Here is a 21,994-nt window from a genome sequence, read left to right as displayed (position 1 = left end):
CAACCTACATCCTTCTGAATCTGCTTAGTGTATTTTACCCCTACCACCTTTAGAATTTGAAAGAGAGTATTCCAGTCAACATTGTCTAAAGCTTTCTCTAAGTCTACAAATGCTAGAAACGTAGGTTTGCCTTTCCTTAATCTTTCTTCTAAAATAAGTCGTAAGGTCAGTATTGCCTCACGTGTTCCAACATTTCTACAGAATCCAAACTCATCTTCCCTGAGGTCGGCTTCTACTAGTTTTTCCATTTGTCTGTAAAGAATTCGCGTTAGTATTTTGCAGCTGTGACTTATTAAACTGATAGTTCGGTAATTTTCACATCTGTAAACACCTGCTTTCTTTGGGATTGGAATTATTATATTCTTCTTGTCTGAGGGTATTTTGCCTGTCTCATACATCTTGTTCACCAGATGGTAGAGTTTTGTCAGGACTGGCTCTCCCAAGGCTATCAGTAGTTCTAATGGAATGTTGTCTACTCCCAGGGCCTTGTTTCGACTGAGGTCTTTCAGTGCTCTGTCAAACGCAGTATCATATCTCCCATTTCATCTTCATCTACATCCTCTTCCATTTTTATAATATTGTCCTCAAGTACATCGCCCTTGTATAGACCCTGTATATACTCCTTCCGCCTTTCTGCTTTCCCTTCTTTGCTTAGAACTGGGTTTCCATCTGAGCTCTTGATATTCATACAAGTGGCTCTCTTTTCTCCAATGGTCTCATTAATTTTCCTATAGGCAGTATCTATCTTACCCCTAGTGAGATAAGCCTTTACATCCTTACATTTGTCCTCTAGCCGTCCCTGCTTAGCCATTTTGCACTTCCTGTCAATCTCATTTTTGAGACGTTTGTATTCCCTTTTGCCTGCTTCATTTATTGCATTTTTATATTTTCTCCTTTCATCAATTAAATTCAATATTTCTTCTGTTACCCAAGGATTTCTACTAGCCATCGTCTTTTTACCTACTTGATCATCTGCTGCTGCCTTCACTACTTAATCCCTCAGAGCTACCCATTCTTCTTCTACTTTATTTCTTTCCCCCATTCCTGTCAATTGTTCCCTTATGCTCTCCCTGAAACTCTCTACAACCTCTGGTTCTTTCAGTTTATCCAGGTCCCATCTCCTTAAATTCCCACCTTTTTGCAGTTTCTTCAGTTTCAATCTGCAGTTCATAACCAATAGATTGTGGTCAGAATCCACATCTGCCCCTGGAAATGTCTCACAATTTAAAACCTGGTTCCTAAATCTCTGTCTTACCATTATATAATCTATCTGATACCTTCTAGTATCTCCAGGATTCTTCCATGTATACAACCTTCTTTTATGATTCTTGAACCAAGTGTTAGCTATGACTAAGTTATGCTCTGTGCAAAATTCTACCAGACGGCTTCCTCTTTCATTTCTTAGCCCCAATCCATATTCACCTACTACGTTTCCTTCTCTCCCTTTTCCTACTCTCGAATTTCAGTCACCCATGACTATTAAATTTTCGTCTCCCTTCACTACCTGAATAATTTCTTTTATCTCATCATACGTTTCATCAGTTTCTTCATCATCTGCAGAGTTAGTTGGCGTATAAACTTGTACTACTGTAGTAGGCATGGGCTTCGTGTCTATCTTGGCCACAATAATGCGTTCACTATGCTGTTTGTAGTAGTTTACCCGCACTCCTATTTTTTTATTCATTATTAAACCTACTCCTGCATTACCCTTATTTGATTTTGTATTTATAACCCTGTATTCACCTGACCAAAAGTCTTGTTCCTCCTGCCACCGAACTTCACTAATTCCCACTATATCTAACTTTAACCTATCCATTTCCCTTTTTAAATTTTCTAACCTACCCGCCTGATTAAGTGATCTGACATTCCACGCTCCAATCCGTAGAACGCCAGTTTTCTTTCTCCTGATAACGACATCCTCTTGAGTAGTCCCTGTCTGGAGATCGGAATGGGGGACTATTTTACCTCCAGAATATTTTACCCAAGAGGACACCATCATCATTTACCCATACAGTAAAGTCGCATGCCCTCGGGAAGAATTACGGCTGTAGTTTCCCCTTGCTTTCAGCCGTTCACAGTACGAGCACAGAAAGGCAGTTTTGGTTAATGTTACAAGGCCAGATCAGTCAATCATCCAAACTGTTGCTCCGGCAACTACTGAAAAGGCTGCTGCCCCTCTTCAGGAACCACACATTTGTCTGGCCTCTCAACAGATACCCCTCCGTTGTGGTTGCACCTACGGTACGGCCATCTGTATTGTTGAGGTACGCCAGCCTCCCCACCAACGGCAAGGTCCACGGTTCATGGGGGAGGGAGCATATACTGTACTCAAACATTATGATTCACCTTGAAGAAAATGACTTATTGATACATAACCAACACGGATTCAGAAAATATCATTCTTGTGCAACACAGCTAGCTCTTTATTCCCATGAAGTAATGAGTGCTGTCGACAAGGGATCTCAGATCGATTCCATATTCCAAGATTTCCATAAGGCTTTTGATACCGTTCCTCACAAGTGACTATTAATCAAATTGCATGCTTATAGAGTATCATCTTTGTTGTGTGACTGGATTCGTGATTTCCTCTCAGAGAGGTCACAGTTAATAGTGATAGATGGTAAGTCATCGAGCAGAACAAAAGTGATATCTGGCGTTCCTCAAGGTAGTGTCATAGGCCCTCTGCTGTTCCTGATTTACATAAATGATCTAGGTGATAATCTGAACAGCCCCCTTAGATTATACACAGATAATGCTGTAATTTACCATCTAGTAAAATCATCAGATGATCAATTCCGATTACAAAATGATCTAGATAGAAACTCTGTATGGTGCGAAAAGTGACAATTGACACTAAACAAAGAAACGTGCGAGGTCATCTACATGGGTACTTAATGAAATCTGATAAATTTTGGGTATCGCACAAATCTAAGGGCTGTAAGTTCGACTAAATACCTAGGAATTACAGTTACAAGCAACTTAAATTGGAAAGACCACATAGATAATATTGTGAGGAAGGTGAAACAAAGTCTGCGCTTTGTTGGCAGAACACTTAGAAGATGCGACCAACCCACTAAAGAGACAGCCTACATTACACTTGTCCGTCTTCAGCTAGAATATTGCTGCGCCTTATGTGATCCTTACCAGGTAGGATTGACGGAGGACATCGAAAAAGTGCAAATAAGGGCAGCTCATTTTGTGTTATCATGCAATAGGGGTGAGAGTGTCACTGATATGATATGCGAGTTGGGGTGGCAGTCACTGAAATAAAGGCGGTTTTCTTTGCTTCAAGATCTATTTACGAAATTTCAGTCACCGACTTTCTCTTCCGAATGTGAAAATAGTTTGTTGACACCCACCTACATAGGGAGAAATGATCATCATACTAAAATCGGAGCTCGAACGGAAAGATTTAGGTGTTCCTTTTGCCCACAGGCCATTTGAGAGTTGAATAGTAGAGAAGTAGTATGAAAAGGGTTCAGTGAACCCTCTGCCAGGCACTTAAGTGTGAATTGCAGAGTAACTATGAAGGTGAAGATGTAGATGTAGATGTTTGTTGCGGTTGTAGTGTGGGTCACACATAACTGACATTACTTTTAACACACACACACACACACACACACACACACACACACACACACACACAGAGAGAGAGAGAGAGAGAGAGAGAGAGAGAGAGAGAGAGAGAGAGAGAGAGATGTGTACCTGTGCAAAATGGTATGATCTTGCGTTGATGGTACATACAGCAATCTTGCGTAGATGGTACGTACAGCAGTCAGTTCGTAAGCAGATGTAAGTAAAAATTGTAACAATAAAAAGTAAGTTTTCGTTACCAGAAATGTTGCATTTAATAGAATTTCATGTGCTTTTATGCTGTGGTTGAACAAATTATTTTGTCAGATAAAGTTAGCACTCTTTCAAGCGAATACTTCATATTGTTCCTCTCATTTCCCATTAGTGTATCTAGTGAGAAAGTGTTACAATCTTGCCAGCTAGGCCCTTCAGTCTGGAACCGCGCGACTGCTCGAATCCTGCTTCGGGAATGGATGTGTGTAATGTCCTTAGGTTAGTTAGGTTTAAGTAGTTCTAAGTTGTAGGAGACTGATGACCTCAGATGTTAAGTCCCATAGTGCTCAGAGCCATTTGAACCATTTGTTACAACCTTGGTCGAGTGGTGTAACAGGCAGTGACTGAATAGACATGATGTATAGCCGCTCTTTGTTTATTAAGCATGAACTAAACTCAGTACAGTTTTATAGGACAGAAGTCCACACTTGGTACAACTTAAAAGTCCATGTAAATGATGTGTAGTGGGTGCCCACTATGACGAAGTCCATGATTATTGGTAATGGGGGAGAGCTGAGAAGTGCAGAGGATGATCAGTGGCACTGTATCTCACAGTTGTGAGCTCGTGGGCTCTCAAGGCGCAGGTGCAGTTTTCAGGAGCGACTGACAGACATCAAGTGATTGACATTGCCAGTGAAGGTGTGAGACAGCATTTCTGGTGGTTGCAGCAGTGACATGCATTGTGATATGAAGCATAAACTCAAAGCAGCTGACAGTCGATATGGAGCCAGAGCACAATTCTGGCAGCTGGCAGTCGGTCTGGAGTCTGGAATGCAACTTGCTGTTGAGGGGCCATGCCGTGACCCGAGTACCTGTCTGCAGAGGAAAGCAGATGCGGTGTCACATGGACAAGTGACTGCATCGACTCAAATTAGTGTCTGCAACTGCAGCATCATTTTCCGTGATGTGCACGCCACGTATTGGCGCAGCTTCTGCCCCCAGATGCTGTGACAACTGCAAGAGGCTTGGCGGTAAACAGCCCAGCGAAACTTATGTTCAAAACCTCCAGTGTTAAAGCAGGGACCATATGTGGCTCGTGAAGCACATTATGAGTGTGGTGGCCAAATATGCAGGGGCCAGCTCTGCATATAATACAGAAAGTAGATATTCACATTCTGTAAAAATAAAGAAGACGTATCAGAAACTTGTAGACGGAATTATGCTATTATTTTTGTTACTTGCTTTTTGTTTTTCCTCTCCCTCAGTCAATATACAATATACAATAAATACCCCAACATTCAATAGTTTGAGTTCCACTGTCATTGTCTTGTGCTGTGTTCAAGAAATCTGTAGCTGGAAATAATTATATTGCTTTCATCCAGTTTATTTGGGAAGTTACATTTCATAGTCCTTATTGTTAAACATAATATTTCATTAACTCCAGCACATTTCAGTCACTCTAAAGAAGTTTAATTTAACCACTTTTCTTTACAGCTCGGGATGTCCAAAGTCCGTCCACTGTGCTTCTGAACTGGATCAGAGGCCGCAGGTAACAAAAAATCTAGTTTCAATTTCTTATACAAAATCATGGGTACAAATAGCTAGTTCTGTGTATTACTTGTGTAAAATGTGATCTGTATCTGATTACAGCCATTTGAAAATCAAATGGTAAAGTGTCAGATTAATGATACTAAGGTTCTGAGTTGATCATTTGGTTGATTTATCCCCATCTTCTTGCAGATAATATAACTTAGACTTTGGCTATAAATTGTGAAAACACCAAATAATCATGGTTTGGCTTCCTTATTAAACTGTAGTTCATCCAATAACTCATTTTGTGAGTTGTTTCAGACATCAGAGATAGAGGAAGTCGTGTTACCCTGAGCAAGAACATATGTTATGAAGTGCTATTGTTTACAAACTAACCCTTCTTTTGATCATTGCTTTAGTATGTTGATTACAGTTATTAAATGGAAATAATTACACTTTTCTAATGCTATTATGTTGTGTGTAATTCCCATTTAAAGTGTCAAGGCAATCTGTAACACATTACTGTATACATCTAGGCACAATCTTAGTGCTTATTTCCATTGAACAAACATCAGTGAGCCATTCCATGTGAATGACTGTATGTTTCATGGAGGGTGGAGGAAGTTTTTGAAAGTGTGTAAGGTAGAGTAAGTCAGCAAGGCATGGTCAGGGAGCTATGAGGGGTTGGATCTGACTGGAGCATAGAACCACATACAAGGAAACACTATTCACACTAGCTTTCGAGCTCTTGCTCTCTTTCTAGTCAATATACACACATTCACCCAAACAATACAGACATCTAAATGCACACCCCAGTGGCCATTGTGAGACTGATTAATGATTATCAATTGCCTGGGCTGAAGGAAATGGGGAAGGGAAAGGTTAGGTTAGGAAATGACGCAAGAAAGGAATAGCGGGAAAGAGGCAGCTCTTTCAACAAGTGACTCAACAAGATGGAAGAGTACAATGTGAAAGAGGGAGGGGGAAGGGAAGGGGGAAGAAGGTGGAAATTAATAGAAAGAGGGAGAGGGAGGGAGAGAGAGAGAGAGAGCCCACATGGAGGTATCAAGAGTGGTGGGAGAAGGCAGTACGTGATATGGATGGAAAAGGAGTAGTGTGAACTGATGGAAGAAGGGCAAAGGTAAGGTGAGGCATTGGCAAAGAGGTTAGCAGAGGCTTAGGCCAGGGGGATAGCAAGAGTCTAGGATATGCTGGAGGGACAGTTCCCACTTGTGTAGTTCACAGAAACTTGTGCTAGGAGGCAGTGTCCAAAGGCCCATGTAGTGAAGCAGCTGTTGAAGTAATTTGTGTTGTGGTATGCAGCATGTTTCAGTAACTGGATGATCTAGTTTGTGGTTTGCCAGGTTTGTTACAGGTTGGTGGTGGCCATTCGTGTGAGTAGACAGTTGTTTACTTGTCATGCCCACATAGCATGCTGTGCGATAATTGCAGCATAGCTGATATATAACGTGGTTGCTTTCACATGTGGCCTTCCTTTTATTGTCTAGAAAATGCCTGTGATTGGTCTGTGGTTTTATGGGACAGGTCTTGCACCTGGGCGCGCCACAAGGGAGTGGCCAGGAGTGACCCAGGGGGTGCAGGATTGTAATAGGGATGGGGAAGGATGTTCTGTAAGTTGGGTGGGTGGCTGAACATTAATTTGGTTGATGTGGGTAAGGTTTTGGGTAGAATGTCCCTCATTGCAGGTCACAGTGAAACATGAACAGACGTCTTTATGGAGCCATCTGAGATCTGGAGGTCAACATCAAGGAAGGTGGCTCATTGAGTCGAGAAGGATCAGGTGAAGTGTATTTGGCAGTAGGTGTTGAGGTTATGGAAGGAAAAGCAAAGAATGTCCTAACTATGAGTGCAGATCATGAAAATGTCATCAATGAACCTGAACCAAACAAGGGGTTTAGGTGTTGACTGGATAGGAAGGATTCCTCCAGGTGTGTATATATGGCTTTCCAAAGTGAAATAATTGTGGTTCGGTGTGTGGTTAGCTAGGAGAATTAGGAAAGAGCTGGGGGCAGGAGGACATTGAGAAAGATAGTGTTCCATTGCCACAAGGCTCCGGGCATTGGGTATGTTGTACAAGGATGTCGTATCCACAGTAACTGACAAGGAGTGTGGTGGTAATGGCACAGGAATGGCAGAGAGTTTACATAGGATGAGAGCTTACAGATAGTAATTTGGACACATAGTCACTAAGATTCTTGACCACTGTAGTGGAGCCTTTGTCTGTGGAAGGAGTGATAATCCATGGAGTGGTGTTTAGGTTACAGATAGATTTGTGTTCCATACAAGTGGTGTCAAACTCAGTGGGGAGGGATTTAGGAAAGGAAGGTGAAGCCAGGTTAGAAATAAGGAATTCCAGAAAGATAATGAGGAGATAACTGGGCGGAAGAGGAAGAGGGCCACAGTTGGAGGGATGTTGAAACTGTTTTAAATAATAATCTTTATAGGGGTTTGGGTTGACGGTTGTCGGGTGGGGAGGGGAGGGGTTGGCAAAGAAATATTTCCATTGCAGGGAACAAGGAAAGGAAATAAGTTCCTTTACAAGTCCAGCAGCATGGATGAACGTAGGCGTGGGGCTACAGGTGAGGATTTAGAAAGAGCAGAGACTTCTGCAGAGGACAGAGTTTTCACAGAAAGATTGACAATAGTGCTATCAGATGGGTGTTTCAGGAGTTGTATGATTCATGTAGGGTGGAGGAAGTTTTTGAAAATGTGTAAGGTAAAGTAAGTCAGCAAAGCATGGTAGGGGAGCTATGAGGGGTTGGATCTGACTGCTATGCTTTTTCTTGGCATACCACACAGGCAAAAAACAGGAGTAGCTTGGACAGATTCCTCAGATAGTGCTGGGAATGCTGTTCCAACTGTTGAAAGGAAAGAGTTTTTATTGCAGTGATGCTTTCAGGAAGCTGTGGTTACAAAATAAAAGGATTTTGTGAATGAAGTAGAGGCTGTCACATATTGTTTTAGCCAGGTTTGCATGATGATAAAGGTGTGCTATAGGTGAGTGGTTGCCTTTCCCTTATTGTGTGCATTTTTCTTTACAGGAACAGTGGCTACTGTTTTGTCGCTGTCAGAGCAGTCTGTTTTGTAACACAAGTTACTTTATATGCCTAACCTTTGACAATATAATGAAAAGAATAGATTGCTAATCATCATATAGTGGATATGTTGAGTTGCAGACAGAAACAACAAAAAGACTACTAAAAAAGTAAGCTTTCAGCCAAAAGCCCTTCTTCTGAATTAGATAACACACACACACACACACACACACACACACACACACACACACACACACACACACACATTCATGCCAAACACAGCTCACACACAAATGACCACTGTGTCTGCCTGCTGAGGCTAGACTGTGAGCAACTCAACATCTCCGCCATTTACTGGGTGTCAGTCTATTCATAATATTGTCATTATTCCATCCTGGATTTTCCGTTGTTTTATTTTACCCATAATCTTTGTACTTCATTTTGTTTGGACAAACACCCATGAGGAATATCCATGTTATTGACAGCTATTTTGTTTCTATCAGGACAGTCTGTTGTATAAAACAGACTTCTGTACAGGCCTACACTCAGTCTTTGTGCTACACTTCTATTGGACAAACATCAGTAAGGAACATCGATGTGAATGATTACTGTCCAGTCGTTGGATAAAATTTGTGCCACCTGTCCAGCTCTTTTGACCACTCTAAATACATAACCTTCTGTTCTCAGGCTAGACAGTATTGTATCTTCTGACCACAGACTCTTCAGACAAAAAAAATCATGTAAGATCTGAACCCAAGAGGATACTTACAGTTTGCTCAGTAGATGTAACCAGCCTCTGCTTAAATCATTCTTTTCTCTCCAGTAGCAAGAGTTTTATCTCCAACACAGTGTTGTTCACATTTCTGGTTACTGAGGCAGTGAAGGCTCTGACAGTGGAGGGTAACCCAAAATGGCAGATCCAACCAGTTGAGGTACTAGTTCATAGATGAACCTCCATTTAAATTTACAATAATCTCTGTACAGTTATCTTTACATTTTAATTCCATTTCTGGCAGTGACTGACAACTACATGTCACATAACAACAGAGCTCCTTCAGAGTTTCTAATAGTTGCACATTGTAGAAACTTGCAACAATAAGTTAGCTTGGCTGCCTCTATTGCACATCATTCTTGGAAGAATAACAGTGAATGGGAACTGAATGATTCATAGAACTTTCAGAATGTATGGTATACATATTAAAAAAGTGGCAGCAAATATCAACAGCAAATTGCAGTACAACATTGTTTGCAGTACATTGCATCAGGGGAACAAATGTATATTTGGAGTCATAAATATATTAGTAATTTTTTACTATCTCACAACACACTTCCGTAGCAAGTTCATTATTTATGAGTGACTGAAAGCGGCAGCTCTATGGCTATCTATCACAAGTCACTTCAGGGAAGGTTTTCAAGAACAAGCAATGTTTTGAACTGTTTGCGAGCTGACATATAACTTCAAAGTGAAGCCAGGTTTCTAATGAGCCTTAAAATAAGAGAATAATTGTAGACCAAGAGAGAGCCAGAAATGCAGTTGGGCTTGATGTAGTGAGAATGTATGTGGTGCATTATGGAGCATAGCTGAAAGTTTGTGGCTTGGTATGCTGCCCACTTTGTTGTGGATTTTAGACCAGAGGCCGTTCCTGTGGTAGAGCAAGACCCATCAACCAAGTGCCTAACTCCTGGAAAACAATGTATGATGGCCATATCAATCTCACCATCTGCCAGAACCTGGAATTATTCCATTTGCCCATTTCTGTCTGGTGAGGATGCCAAGCAGTTTTCACCAGTTCACTTAAGAAAATTTTTCGGAGGCGGTTTCGTTCTTTCTTTTATTCTTTCTTCCTTGGAAGGATGTATTATATTATTGCTTAATTTTCGACTAAAATACTTCTTCAAACGCGCGCGCGCGCACACACACACACACACACACACACACACACACACACACACTCTTTCATTACATCATTAAGACAATTAGGGATCTTGGCTGGGGCTGGATAGTGTAGTAATGAAAGGGATCTCAGTTGGTAGAGAAAACAAGAGATCTGGAGGGGGTTAGCAAAGATCATGCTTTTGCAGACCCTGCAGATGCTTGCAGGAGTAGGTTAGAGGAATGTTGAATATAAAATTGGGAGTGCAGGGGAAAGGTGGGGGGAGTCTTAGTAAGAGAACAAATTAGAGACTCCATCTGGTAGCTAAGATGGAATTAAAAAAGTAATCTCAGGTGAAGGGGGGATGTACACTTGAATGTGGAAGCAGCTACACAGAATGGGCTGGAAATGGGAGAGGTATAGAGCCAGGTGATCTCGTGACCCCTTTATTGACTGAACATTGTGTATTCAGCAGATATCTGAACAATGAGACAGTGGGTCACAGCACCAGAATGATCCAAGTTGTTCTCAGATAAGGCTTACCACTTTGCAACCCGGAGAGGCATGCACACTTTGCAAATGTTTGTGTATCACTAACCACTGAGAATCTCACAGCATTTGGTTGTCAAGCAAAAGATGATGCGATTATCACAGTAATTTGCAAACTCTGTAAAATGTTCCACTAAATCATTGATTATATGAAAGAACATCATGAGTATTTCTCAGAAATGTGGTGGTTACCTCATTAATTGTGTAAAGAAAAATACACTTCTTTGGACCTGCACAATAGACATTGCACTTGCATCACAGCCAGGAATTGGGACTTCACTTCTACCACTGATGAAGTTTACATAATATTTTCACAGTGAGGAAGCTGGACTTTCCACTGTCAGCAGTATGTGATCTGTCACCATATGATGCATAACCTTCTGGTAAATTCTAAATAAATCCTAATTATGTATGAAGTTACAAATATCAAGAAGATGATTTTCCAGTCCATGAAAACTGTATATGCGCAGGCAGTAGCTGTGGGTGAGGGCCCTTGGAGCAGATGGTTAACCACAGGTTTGTCTGAATCTTAGAACCCAGATGGCTCATTAGTTCCTTTCAGTTTGCCTTATTTTCAGTGATAAACTTACTTGATTGTCACACACCTGAAGACCCTGAAAGCAAGGTCCCTTAAAGCATTCAGAATTTTGAAATGCATAAGACAAGACGAGTTGATCGATCACTTCCTTTATACACTCCTGGAAATTGAAATAAGAACACTGTGAATTCATTGTCCCAGGAAGGGGAAACTTTATTGACACATTCCTGGGGTCAGATACATCACATGATCACACTGACAGAACCACAGGCACATAGACACAGGCAACAGAGCATGCACAATGTCGGCACTAGTACAGTGTATATCCACCTTTCGCAGCAATGCAGGCTGCTATTCTCCCATGGAGACGATCGTAGAGATGCTGGATGTAGTCCTGTGGAACGGCTTGCCATGCCATTTCCACCTGGCGCCTCAGTTGGACCAGCGTTCGTGCTGGACGTGCAGACCGCGTGAGACGACGCTTCATCCAGTCCCAAACATGCTCAATGGGGGACAGATCCGGAGATCTTGCTGGCCAGGGTAGTTGACTTACACCTTCTAGAGCACGTTGGGTGGCACGGGATACATGCGGACGTGCATTGTCCTGTTGGAACAGCAAGTTCCCTTGCCGGTCTAGGAATGGTAGAACGATGGGTTCGATGACGGTTTGGATGTACCGTGCACTATTCAGTGTCCCCTCGATGATCACCAGTGGTGTACGGCCAGTGTAGGAGATCACTCCCCACACCATGATGCCGGGTGTTGGCCCTGTGTGCCTCGGTCGTATGCAGTCCTGATTGTGGCGCTCACCTGCACGGCGCCAAACACGCATACGACCATCATTGGCACCAAGGCAGAAGCGACTCTCATCGCTGAAGACGACACGTCTCCATTCGTCCCTCCATTCACGCCTGTCGCGACACCACTGGAGGCGGGCTGCACGATGTTGGGGCGTGAGCGGAAGACGGCCTAACGGTGTGCGGGACCGTAGCCCAGCTTCATGGAGACGGTTGCGAATTGTCCTCGCCGATACCCCAGGAGCAACAGTGTCCCTAATTTGCTGGGAAGTGGCAGTGCGGTCCCCTACGGCACTGCGTAGGATCCTACGGTCTTGGCGTGCATCCGTGCGTCGCTGCGGTCCGGTCCCAGGTCAACGGGCACGTGCACCTCCCGCCGACCACTGGCGACAACATCGATGTACTGTGGAGACCTCACGCCCCACGTGTTGAGCAATTCGGCGGTACGTCCACCCGGCCTCCCGCATGCCCACTATATGCCCTCGCTCAAAGTCCGTCAACTGCACATACGGTTCACGTCCACGCTGTCGCGGCATGCTACCAGTGTTAAAGACTGCGATGGAGCTCCGTATGCCACGGCAAACTGGCTGACACTGACGGCGGCGGTGCACAAATGCTGCGCAGCTAGCGCCATTCGACGGCCAACACCGCGGTTCCTGGTGTGTCCGCTGTGCTGTGCGTGTGATCATTGCTTGTACAGCCCTCTCGCAGTGTCCGGAGCAAGTATGGTGGGTCTGACACACCAGTGTCAATGTGTTCTTTTTTCCATTTCCAGGAGTGTATATTTATATTTTGTATGGTCCTAGCATGATTATATTTACGTGATGAGTGAGTCAACTAGGTCATCATGAAGATAAGTAATGCAGTTCTCTGCAAATGAATTAGGGGTTTTTAGAACCAGCCTCTGTCTAGAGGCTGGTTAGTCACCACTGATGGATCAGCGAGCAACTTCATGGCGAGTCAGGCCTGTCATATGTTTGATCCTCCTGTTGTTCCCTGATCACTGGAGCATTGTCATAACCATTTGCATTTAGTGAATCTCTCAGTAATTTGTACAAAAGGCTGTCCTTCAAAATTTGATGAGGCCTGCATTTATATTCTATACATGTACATCCACATACGTATTCTACTAGATTGCAAATTCAGCTGAATGTTTAGGGATTACAATTATGAACAACTTAAATGGGAATGATCACATGTAAAGCGGGAACCAAAGACTGCTTTTTATTGCCAGAAAACTTAGAAGATGCATCATATCTGCTAAAGAGACTGCCTATATCATTGTTGCCCATCCTTTTCTGAAGTATTGCTCCAGGGTATGGTATCCTTACCTTTATATTATCATGAAACAGGGAGAGAGTGGCACAGATATGATATGTGCATTGATGTGGCAGTTATTAAAACAAAGGCATTTTTCCATGTGATGAGATCTTTTCATGAAATTTCGATCACCAGCTTTCTCCTTTGAATGCAAAAATATTTTGTTGACACCCACTACATAGGGAGAAATGATCATTGCAATAAAACGAGCAATCAGAGCTCACATGGAAAGATTTAAGTGTTAATTTTTCCATATGCTGTTAGAGAGTTGAATGGTAGAGAAATAATCCGAAAACGGTTCGATACACCCCTCTGTTAAGCTCTTAAGTGTAAATTACTGAGTAGTTATGAATATATTGAGGGAAACATTCCACGTAGGAAAAATATATCTAAAAACAAAAATGCTGTAACTTACCAAACAAAAGTGTTGGTATGTTGATAGGAGACAATAAAAAACACACAAACACACACACAGATTTCAAGCTTTCGCAACCCAAGGTTGCTTCATCCTTACCTCTTTCCTGATGAAGCAACCTTGGGTTGCGAAAGCTTGAAATTTGTTTGTGTGTTTTTTATTGTCTGCTATCAACATACCAACGCTTTCGTTTGGTAAGTTACAGCATCTTTACTGAGTAGTTGTGAATATAATAGAGGGAAACATTCCACGTGGGAAAAATATATCTAAAAACAAAGATGATGTGACTTGCCAAACGAAAGCGCTGGCAGGTCGATAGACACACAAACAAACACAAACGTACACACAAAATTCTAGCTTTCGCAACCAACGGTTGCTTCGTCAGGAAAGAGGGAAGGAGAGGGAAAGACGAAAGGATGTGGGTTTTAAGGGACAGGGTAAGGAGTCATTCCAATCCCGGGAGCGGAAAGACTTACCTTAGTGGGGAAAAAAGGACGGGTATACACTCGCGCACACACACACATATCCATCCACACATATACAGACACAAGCAGACATATTCAAAGGCAAAGAGTTTGGGCAGAGATCAAGTACCTGCAGCAGCCGTTGCAGAATCTGGTGACAACACATACACCGGAAACAGCGCTGTTGTCACCAGCTGTCCAAACATCGAGTCTTTGCGAGTGCTTTAAATACGTACTACAGCCACATATAGAAGAATCCCGGCTTGCTCAATGATACATAATTCAGAATGGACACCATACTTAACTCAGTGGTGTCATTAGCGTAATGGTGTGGCTCGTACATTCAAGAAACTGCCATTATGTTTGATTCCATCTGTTATCAGATCAAGACAATCTTTAGCGACATTATTTCAGAAGCTGTTTTCTGTTGTACTTGCTTAAGGTGCCGTGTAATTAAGTTCTGTAGTTCATTTAGCTATCTGGGCACGTCTATTCATTGTAGCATGCATTACCCACAACGAGTTTTAACAAGACAAATACAATTTTAGGTTCTGAACACTACCGCACTGCAAATGAAGCAACCTTGGGTTGCAAAAGCTTGATCTCTGTCCAAACTCTGTGCCTTTGAATATGTCTGCTTGTGTCTGTATATGTGTGGATGGATATGTGTGTGTGTGTGTGTGTGTGTGTGTGTGTGTGTGTGTGTACGTGAGTGTATACCCGTCCTTTTTTCCCCCTAAGGTAAATCTTTCCCCTCCCGGGATTGGAATGACTCCTTACCCTCTCCCTTAAAACCCACATCCTTTCGTCTTTCCCTCTCCTTCCCTCTTTCCTGACGAAGCAGCCGTTGGTTGCGAAAGCTAGAATTTTGTGTGTATGTTTGTGTTTGCTTGTGTGTCTATCAACCTGCCAGCGCTTTCATTTGGTAAGTCACATCATCTTTGTTTTTAGATATATTTACTGAGTAGTTATGTAGATGTAGACTCCTAAAGTGTGCAGTAGGATATACTTTAGTTACATCCATGATAGATTCTTTTTCTGTGGTGTTACTGTGTTTGTTATAAAGCATGTGGGAGTATATAATACATTGGCTGACTCTCCTTGAACTGCACACATTCTGAATTTTGACAGTTTAAACTATCTGTGATGCACAGCGCCCCGGTTTTAGCCTTTGCCAATAGAGTTTGATAGACGTTTCTGTGAAGTTCTCTCTCTTACCAGATGAACCCGTGATGAAATTCACTGTTCTTCTCGGGATCAGTATTACTATTGTCGGTGAATTACATTTCCTTAGGATTCTTGTAAATATCACTCTAGCAATCCTAGAAGTAGTTCTTTTGCTCAGATTGCCCCACAAGGTAATTGCTTGATATTTTATCATCTGAGAAAATCAGCCAACTAGTTGTAAATATAAAGGTCTATTAACAACCCTTGACCAGGAGTGAAACTATTGTAAAACTGTCTTGTATATGAACACGTAAAAATTATATATTGGCAATGATGACGTGTCGATGTACTTCTGAAGAAGACAATTTTACAATTGTTGAAACTGTGGTCAAGGGTTGTTAGCCTTTATAGTTGCAACTGGTTGACTGATTTTCTCGAACCATTCACAGTCTCCATTGTTAAACAGCAGCTATGTTCAAATTTTTTATTTTATTATTGTTACTATTTCCAGTGATTGATTGCCCTTAGTGTAATCATACCATAGTGGGTGTCTTTCCATCTGTTTATGCAAAATATGTTACATTTATGTATGTCGAGAGTCAAATGACAATCCCTGCACTGAGAGCCAATTCGCAGCAGGTCATCTTGAATTTCCACTCAGTTTTCTTGTTTGATATTGTCCTATATACAATAGTATTATTTTAAAACAGGCTCATGGATCTTACAAAATTATCCACCTGATAAAGCACCACTTGCAACACCTTAGTAGTTTAATTTGATCTCTGATTGCAGCAGTCTCTGTGTAGTGTCTGGTTGGTTTTTCAGTTTCTCAGGTTACTAACCACTGTCATGTTTGTTATACAGTTATACTTAGTACTAAATGGATAGGAACTTGTGCTTGTTGAGTGCAGATTGAAGGGCAATTGGCAAGTGTCCCGAAACAATTAAAACTGACAATGTTCAATAAAATTGACTACTAATCATTTTTGAATGTGATTTACAGGGTGGGTATAATTAAAGTGCAGCTATGCACAGAGGTCCAGTGTGGGGTGTAATTGTTGTATGGCAATGAAATTGATAGATATTCTGATGCATTAATGCAGAATCTATTTACACTGGGAAAAGAATTAGCTCTTATTTTGGCCACCAAGTGCAAAACTGGCACTGCACAACATTAGTTTCTCACTTGTTTGACCTTTCCTTCCCACATCCTGTTACTAATCCATTACATATGGAAACATTTCTATGTGTCTTTCTTCCATTCACAATGCCAGATTTGCACCTGGGGGTCAAAACTTAACCCCCCCCCCCAGCATAAATTGGTTCTTCATTAACGCATCAGAATATTTAACAAGTTTCACTGCCATACAATAATTAAAGTGCACACTGGATCACTGTGAGTAGCTGCCCTTTTATTATAACCACCCAGTATTTAGAACTTGACTTCACTTCAAGTGGTTACATTCAGTTTTGTCTTTACACATTCAACTTGAAACTGAATGCCTCAAAATGGATAAGAGGCCCAAAACTGGTCAAGTTTTGAATAAATCACCTTCATAAGTGATTGGTAGCAGATTTTCTTCAACAGTATTCTTTAAAGGAACTGTCACAGAATTCAAGAGCATCCATTATGGATAAAATTAAAACAGCTAAAAGCTGTGTTGACTACAGTCAACAGACTCCAGGCTGCTACCCTGAGCTTCAGTGATGTTGGGGCACCTGTGGTGATGTCATTGGAATCCCTGTGAGATCCTGATATTGCTGCACCTTCCAGTGTGCGTGGCTGGCTTATTAGTCATCACCTGAAAGAGGGTAGTGGACATTCCAGTTTACAAATCCCTGGGCAGATGGCAAATGTGGGTATTGGCCAAATGTCTGTTCCTTTACATCTTAGCAATGGACATGAGGTTCTATCCATTGAAGATAGCACAACTCAGCCAGCTCATAATGCACCAGTTGGGATTATGGTCAAAGTACCAAAAATGCCCAGATAAGCATATAGGGTGGATGTGCTAGTCATTGACAGTTCCATCATTAGCCGAATAATGGAGCCCCTTGGGAAAATATCTGTACTTGGTATATTTTTTGATGGGTCTTGTCTGAGATTTGAAAGAGGTTCTGCCAGCTGTTATTGAATGCACTGGACATAGCCCATCTCAGCATAAATGATGCCTGTTGCCTGGGTCCAGAGGTCATACTCATTTATGTAGAGGGCTGGCAGAGTTGGTCAAAACGGCTGTCCTTACTTGGATGGAGAGGTGGAACCATTGCTCACGATTTGCAATGTTGTTTCCAGAATCAATCTTGGTTCTACGGTTTGTACTCAAGTGCTTCAGTAACAGACTCAGACAATTCTGCGACAGTTTTGGATGCAGATTTGTTTACCTCTGCTATGGACTAGAGAATTGAAGGAGCTCCCTCATAGGTCACACATCATTACACCACCAAAAGTAGCTGTTGGAGCAGTAGAATATGTAATATGTGTGGCTGGGAAATGGGAGAGCTTTAGGCTAGAGGATTCCCTCTGAAGGTTTGACGATGAATTGCTTATCATAGTCGGCCTCTTTAATCACAGGGGAAAACGTTTGTCATACCAAAGCAAAAAAGAAAATATGAATGTTCTACTATATAACTGCAGGAGGAGTGTGCATGATGGAAGTACCCTGATTAGCCTCTCTTCTTGATGGTAATAAAGCCCACTATGTACTAAGAACAGAAAGCTGGCCGAAATTACACTGTGCCAAAGAATTAAAGGGTCACGCCATCATTTCCCCTTTTGCGATGCAGAAGTTTGAAATTTGGGCTCAAAGGTGCATAAAACCTTCTTCCATGATGGTGCAAAAGTGTGACGTTGTGTGTCATCACTCTTGGCCTTGGTAACACTTCAAACAGCAAGGTATCAATACATGCAAAAAAAATCATGTGAGATTTAAGGTGGGTTAATAATGTCATATTCTCACCAAATTTCACACAATTTTGCCCAACACTGCCATGACGTGTCATGTGATGGGAAGTTCCTCATACCAGTCCTTAACCCCATCTCACCCTTTCTCTTGATGCCTCTGCAATGGAAGTCAGAATCACAACACTCAGCATTGAAATTGTGCATTTATTTATAGGTGGTGGAGGAAAACATTTCACACACACTGCTGTTCAGAATTGACATGAAAAGACCACAGGAGGTGGCAGAAGGGTGCCAACAAAACAACCCCTTCCTTTGGAGCATTCATTTACATACATTTTGCAGTCAAAAATGACAGTTTCCAGTGCAATGTGCAGCAGAGTGACGTTCTTGACAATCTTTTACCCTGCAGACATTCCACAGAAGATTCAACCCTTCACTAAGGACATTGTGGGGCTGCAACCCCTTTAAAGTAATCTGACTATTTTGGAGTTTAATGTGACCATAGTTTTAGTATACAGTGTGGAACCAGTAGGGACCATTCAAAACCATTCGACAAAATTTGAACTTGATTTGGAGTAGCAAAGGGTATTTATGCTTTATCAGCCTTCTTGTTTTGCGTCCTTCTGTGGCATCATCATGAGGTGGTGTGACATTGACATGTGCATGAATAAAATAGCAGAGGGTCCCCTAAGACCCTCAGTTCAGCAATGCAGCCGGTACCATCGGCAGACTCCCTTTGACACCCTTTAGCTGAATGGCACTACAGTGCTGCTCTAGCTGCTGCTTGCTTGCATGCGGAACCTGAGGAGTGTCAAAGGGGGAGCCTGCACACAGGTGCCTTTTGAATCAGTCAGGGTTTGTCACTGTATGAGTACATTTTTTAAGTGCACAACAATGGTGGGTGGTTGTCACCGATCATGTTATCGAACTGTGGGGTCTTAGAGGGACCCTTTGCCATTTTATTTCAGTGTCACGGCTCTCCATGATCACATCACAGCGCTTGCAATAGAGGAGGGCTGAAAAAGCATAAACAACACTTTACTGCTTTAGATTATTAAAATTTGTCAAATGGTTGTGAATGGTCTCTAGTGGTTCCACCCTGTATACCAGAGCAAAAACTGTGTTTATGTTGCACTCTAAAGTGGGTCTGATCACATTCTGGAGGGGTTGCAGCCCGACAATGTCTGTAGAGGCAGGTTTAATTATCTGGTGGATGTCAGCAATGTCAAGGGTTGTTAAGAACGACATTCTCTTGCATATCACACTGCAGACTATCGTTTTTGACTGCGAAATGTGTATAAATTGATGCTCCAAGGGGAGGGGTGGTTTCATCGAAGTCCTTTACGTGACCTTCCGAGGCCTTTCTCGTGGCACTTCTGAGCACTGGTGTGTGTGTGAAATGTTTTCTTTAGCCACTCATAAGTAAACTGCATGATTCAACTCTGGGCACTGCAGTTCTGACAGAGGTGTCAAAAGAAGAATTTAGTTGTGGTTGGATGGGGATGGGAGGATGATGACCTTCCAATCATGTGACATTTCCACAGTGGCATTTGGCAGAATTGTTGTGAAATTTGGTGCCAATCCGACATCATTAACCCACCTTACACCTGACATGAACTTCAGAGCTTTGGCCTTTTTTTCACACGTGTCAACACCATGCCATATGACGTGTCCTCAAGCCTGATAATTATGTTGGAGGGCTCCACAGTTTTGGACCATTACACTGGAAGATCATAGGCACCTGTTTGCCATATTTCATACTCCTATGTCACAACAGGTAATAATGATGGGGTTTCAAAAAAAAAAATGACCCCTTTATTCTTTTGTGCAGTTTTGATGGAATATGTATCATCAGTAGTGGTGGCATATTTATTGTTATAAAGGAGTGGGTAGTATCTCACAACGATATTACAAATACTGAACCAAAAAAATGCTGGGTGGAAGTAACCATCAAAGGTGAGTAAAACACGATAATCAGATGCTTTTATAGACCACTTGCCTCATGAGCTTTAGTGGCAGAAGAATTCAGAGAAAATTTGGAGAATACCTTCCATAAAGCTCTTGACTAATCTATGGCAACAGAGGTAGATTTAAAGTTGACAGCTGTAAATTGAAGACTCATGGAATTAAAATAGGTGCCAAGGCAGAGAATCTTGCGTAAATGTTATAAATGGTTTTTATTTTATTTTATATATTTTTTAACTTATCTCTAGCAGTTTGTTCAAGAATCAACACATGAAGGCAACTTTCAAGATGTTCAAACTAGTAAATCTATACATTTTTATTCAGTTAGCATACAGAAAAAAATGTGACTGAAAGGCTGTTTTAACATCAAAAAGAATCTTACGAAAATCAACAGTATTAGGAAAAAAAATAGATTGCTACTCACTGTAAAGATGAGCCGTTGAGTTGCAGACAGTCACAACAGAAAGACTGTTACGCATTATAACTTTGGGCCAAAGCCTCCTTCAGCAACGGAAACACACACACACACACACACACACACACACACACACACAAAGCAAGTGCACATCTTGCATAAGTGACCACTATCTCTGGCATGTCTGACTGGAATGCGATTGTCATTTGTATAGCAATCTAGAATGGGACGGGAAAGTGGTGGGTGGAGGAGGGGGCAGGGGGGAGGGGGGAGGCGCTCTGTCTGGTGGGGTGCACAGGGGAGAAGATAGTGACCTGACAACACAGCCATGTCAGATTCGGGGGGGGGGGGGGGGGAAGGAGACAAGAAAGGAAGGGGGGAGGGGTATGGACAGGCGGCTACATTTGCAGGGGGCGCCCTCCACAAATGCATGCGCCCATCCATTCCCCTTCTCTTCTCCTCTCCTTTTCCACTCCCCCCTCCCAGATTCCCCCCCCCCCCCCCACACACGCGCACGCACGCACGCACACACACACACACACACACACACACACACACACACACACAAACACACCACCTCCTGCACATGGCAGTCTTGTCAGGCTGCTGCCATCTAGCCCCTGCATGCTCCACCAGGCAGCACTCTTCTCTAACCTCACCCACACTTGTGCCCTGCTATCTCTTCCCCCTTCCCTGCCCGTCTCCAGGGTGTGCATGCTAGCGTGAATGGAGTAATGTTTTACAAATTTCTGTTATAGGTGTAGCAGGAAACATATTAAGAGTGTGCATCTGGGTGTTTTGTGGAGTTGTTGTTTCCATTTATGCACAATAATAAGATGATCAACTCTTCTTCTTAAGATGCTGTGAGTTTTGCTGTTACGTGTTCTCACTGCCTAGACTCCAACCAAACTGTGAACTATTCTTGGTCTCACACCGCTATTTATAGCGGAGTTCTATTCCTGATGCCTACTATATGCCCTTTGATACTCTTGTGGGTTTTAGAGCTCGCACTGACATTCTGTGAAATGCATATTTCCTGCACTGAGAAAATCTGAAAAAGAAACAAATTGCAGAACATCAGAGTAGTGTTAACTTTAGGTATTAATCTCTTGGGGTCAGGGCTTGGAGTTTCAATAGGTAACAAGAGTATTGTGTAAATAATAGTAATAGAAAGTCCTTTGTGGAGTATAAATGATTTAAAGATTAAAGATAA

At 42.2% G+C, this 21,994-nt stretch overlaps 1 protein-coding gene across 3 annotated transcripts in view; it reads left to right on the top strand.

Moving 5' to 3' along the window:
• The window catches only part of LOC126253197 (centromere-associated protein E-like), a 178,394-nt gene that overhangs the window by 154,741 nt on the left and 1,659 nt on the right, over positions 1–21,994 (top strand). For all 3 annotated transcript variants that reach the window (XM_049954365.1, XM_049954363.1, XM_049954364.1), the window contains one exon: positions 5,281–5,335. In XM_049954365.1, the coding sequence (XP_049810322.1) occupies positions 5,281–5,335 (55 nt within the window). The remainder of the gene's footprint in view (positions 1–5,280; positions 5,336–21,994) is intronic.

Source organism: Schistocerca nitens, chromosome 4 (genome assembly GCF_023898315.1).
Source record: "Schistocerca nitens isolate TAMUIC-IGC-003100 chromosome 4, iqSchNite1.1, whole genome shotgun sequence".
In the NCBI taxonomy this organism is placed as follows: Eukaryota; Metazoa; Arthropoda; class Insecta; order Orthoptera; family Acrididae; genus Schistocerca; species Schistocerca nitens.
Note: the sequence above shows the minus strand (reverse complement) of the source record. Positions and strands in the feature narration are given on the sequence as shown.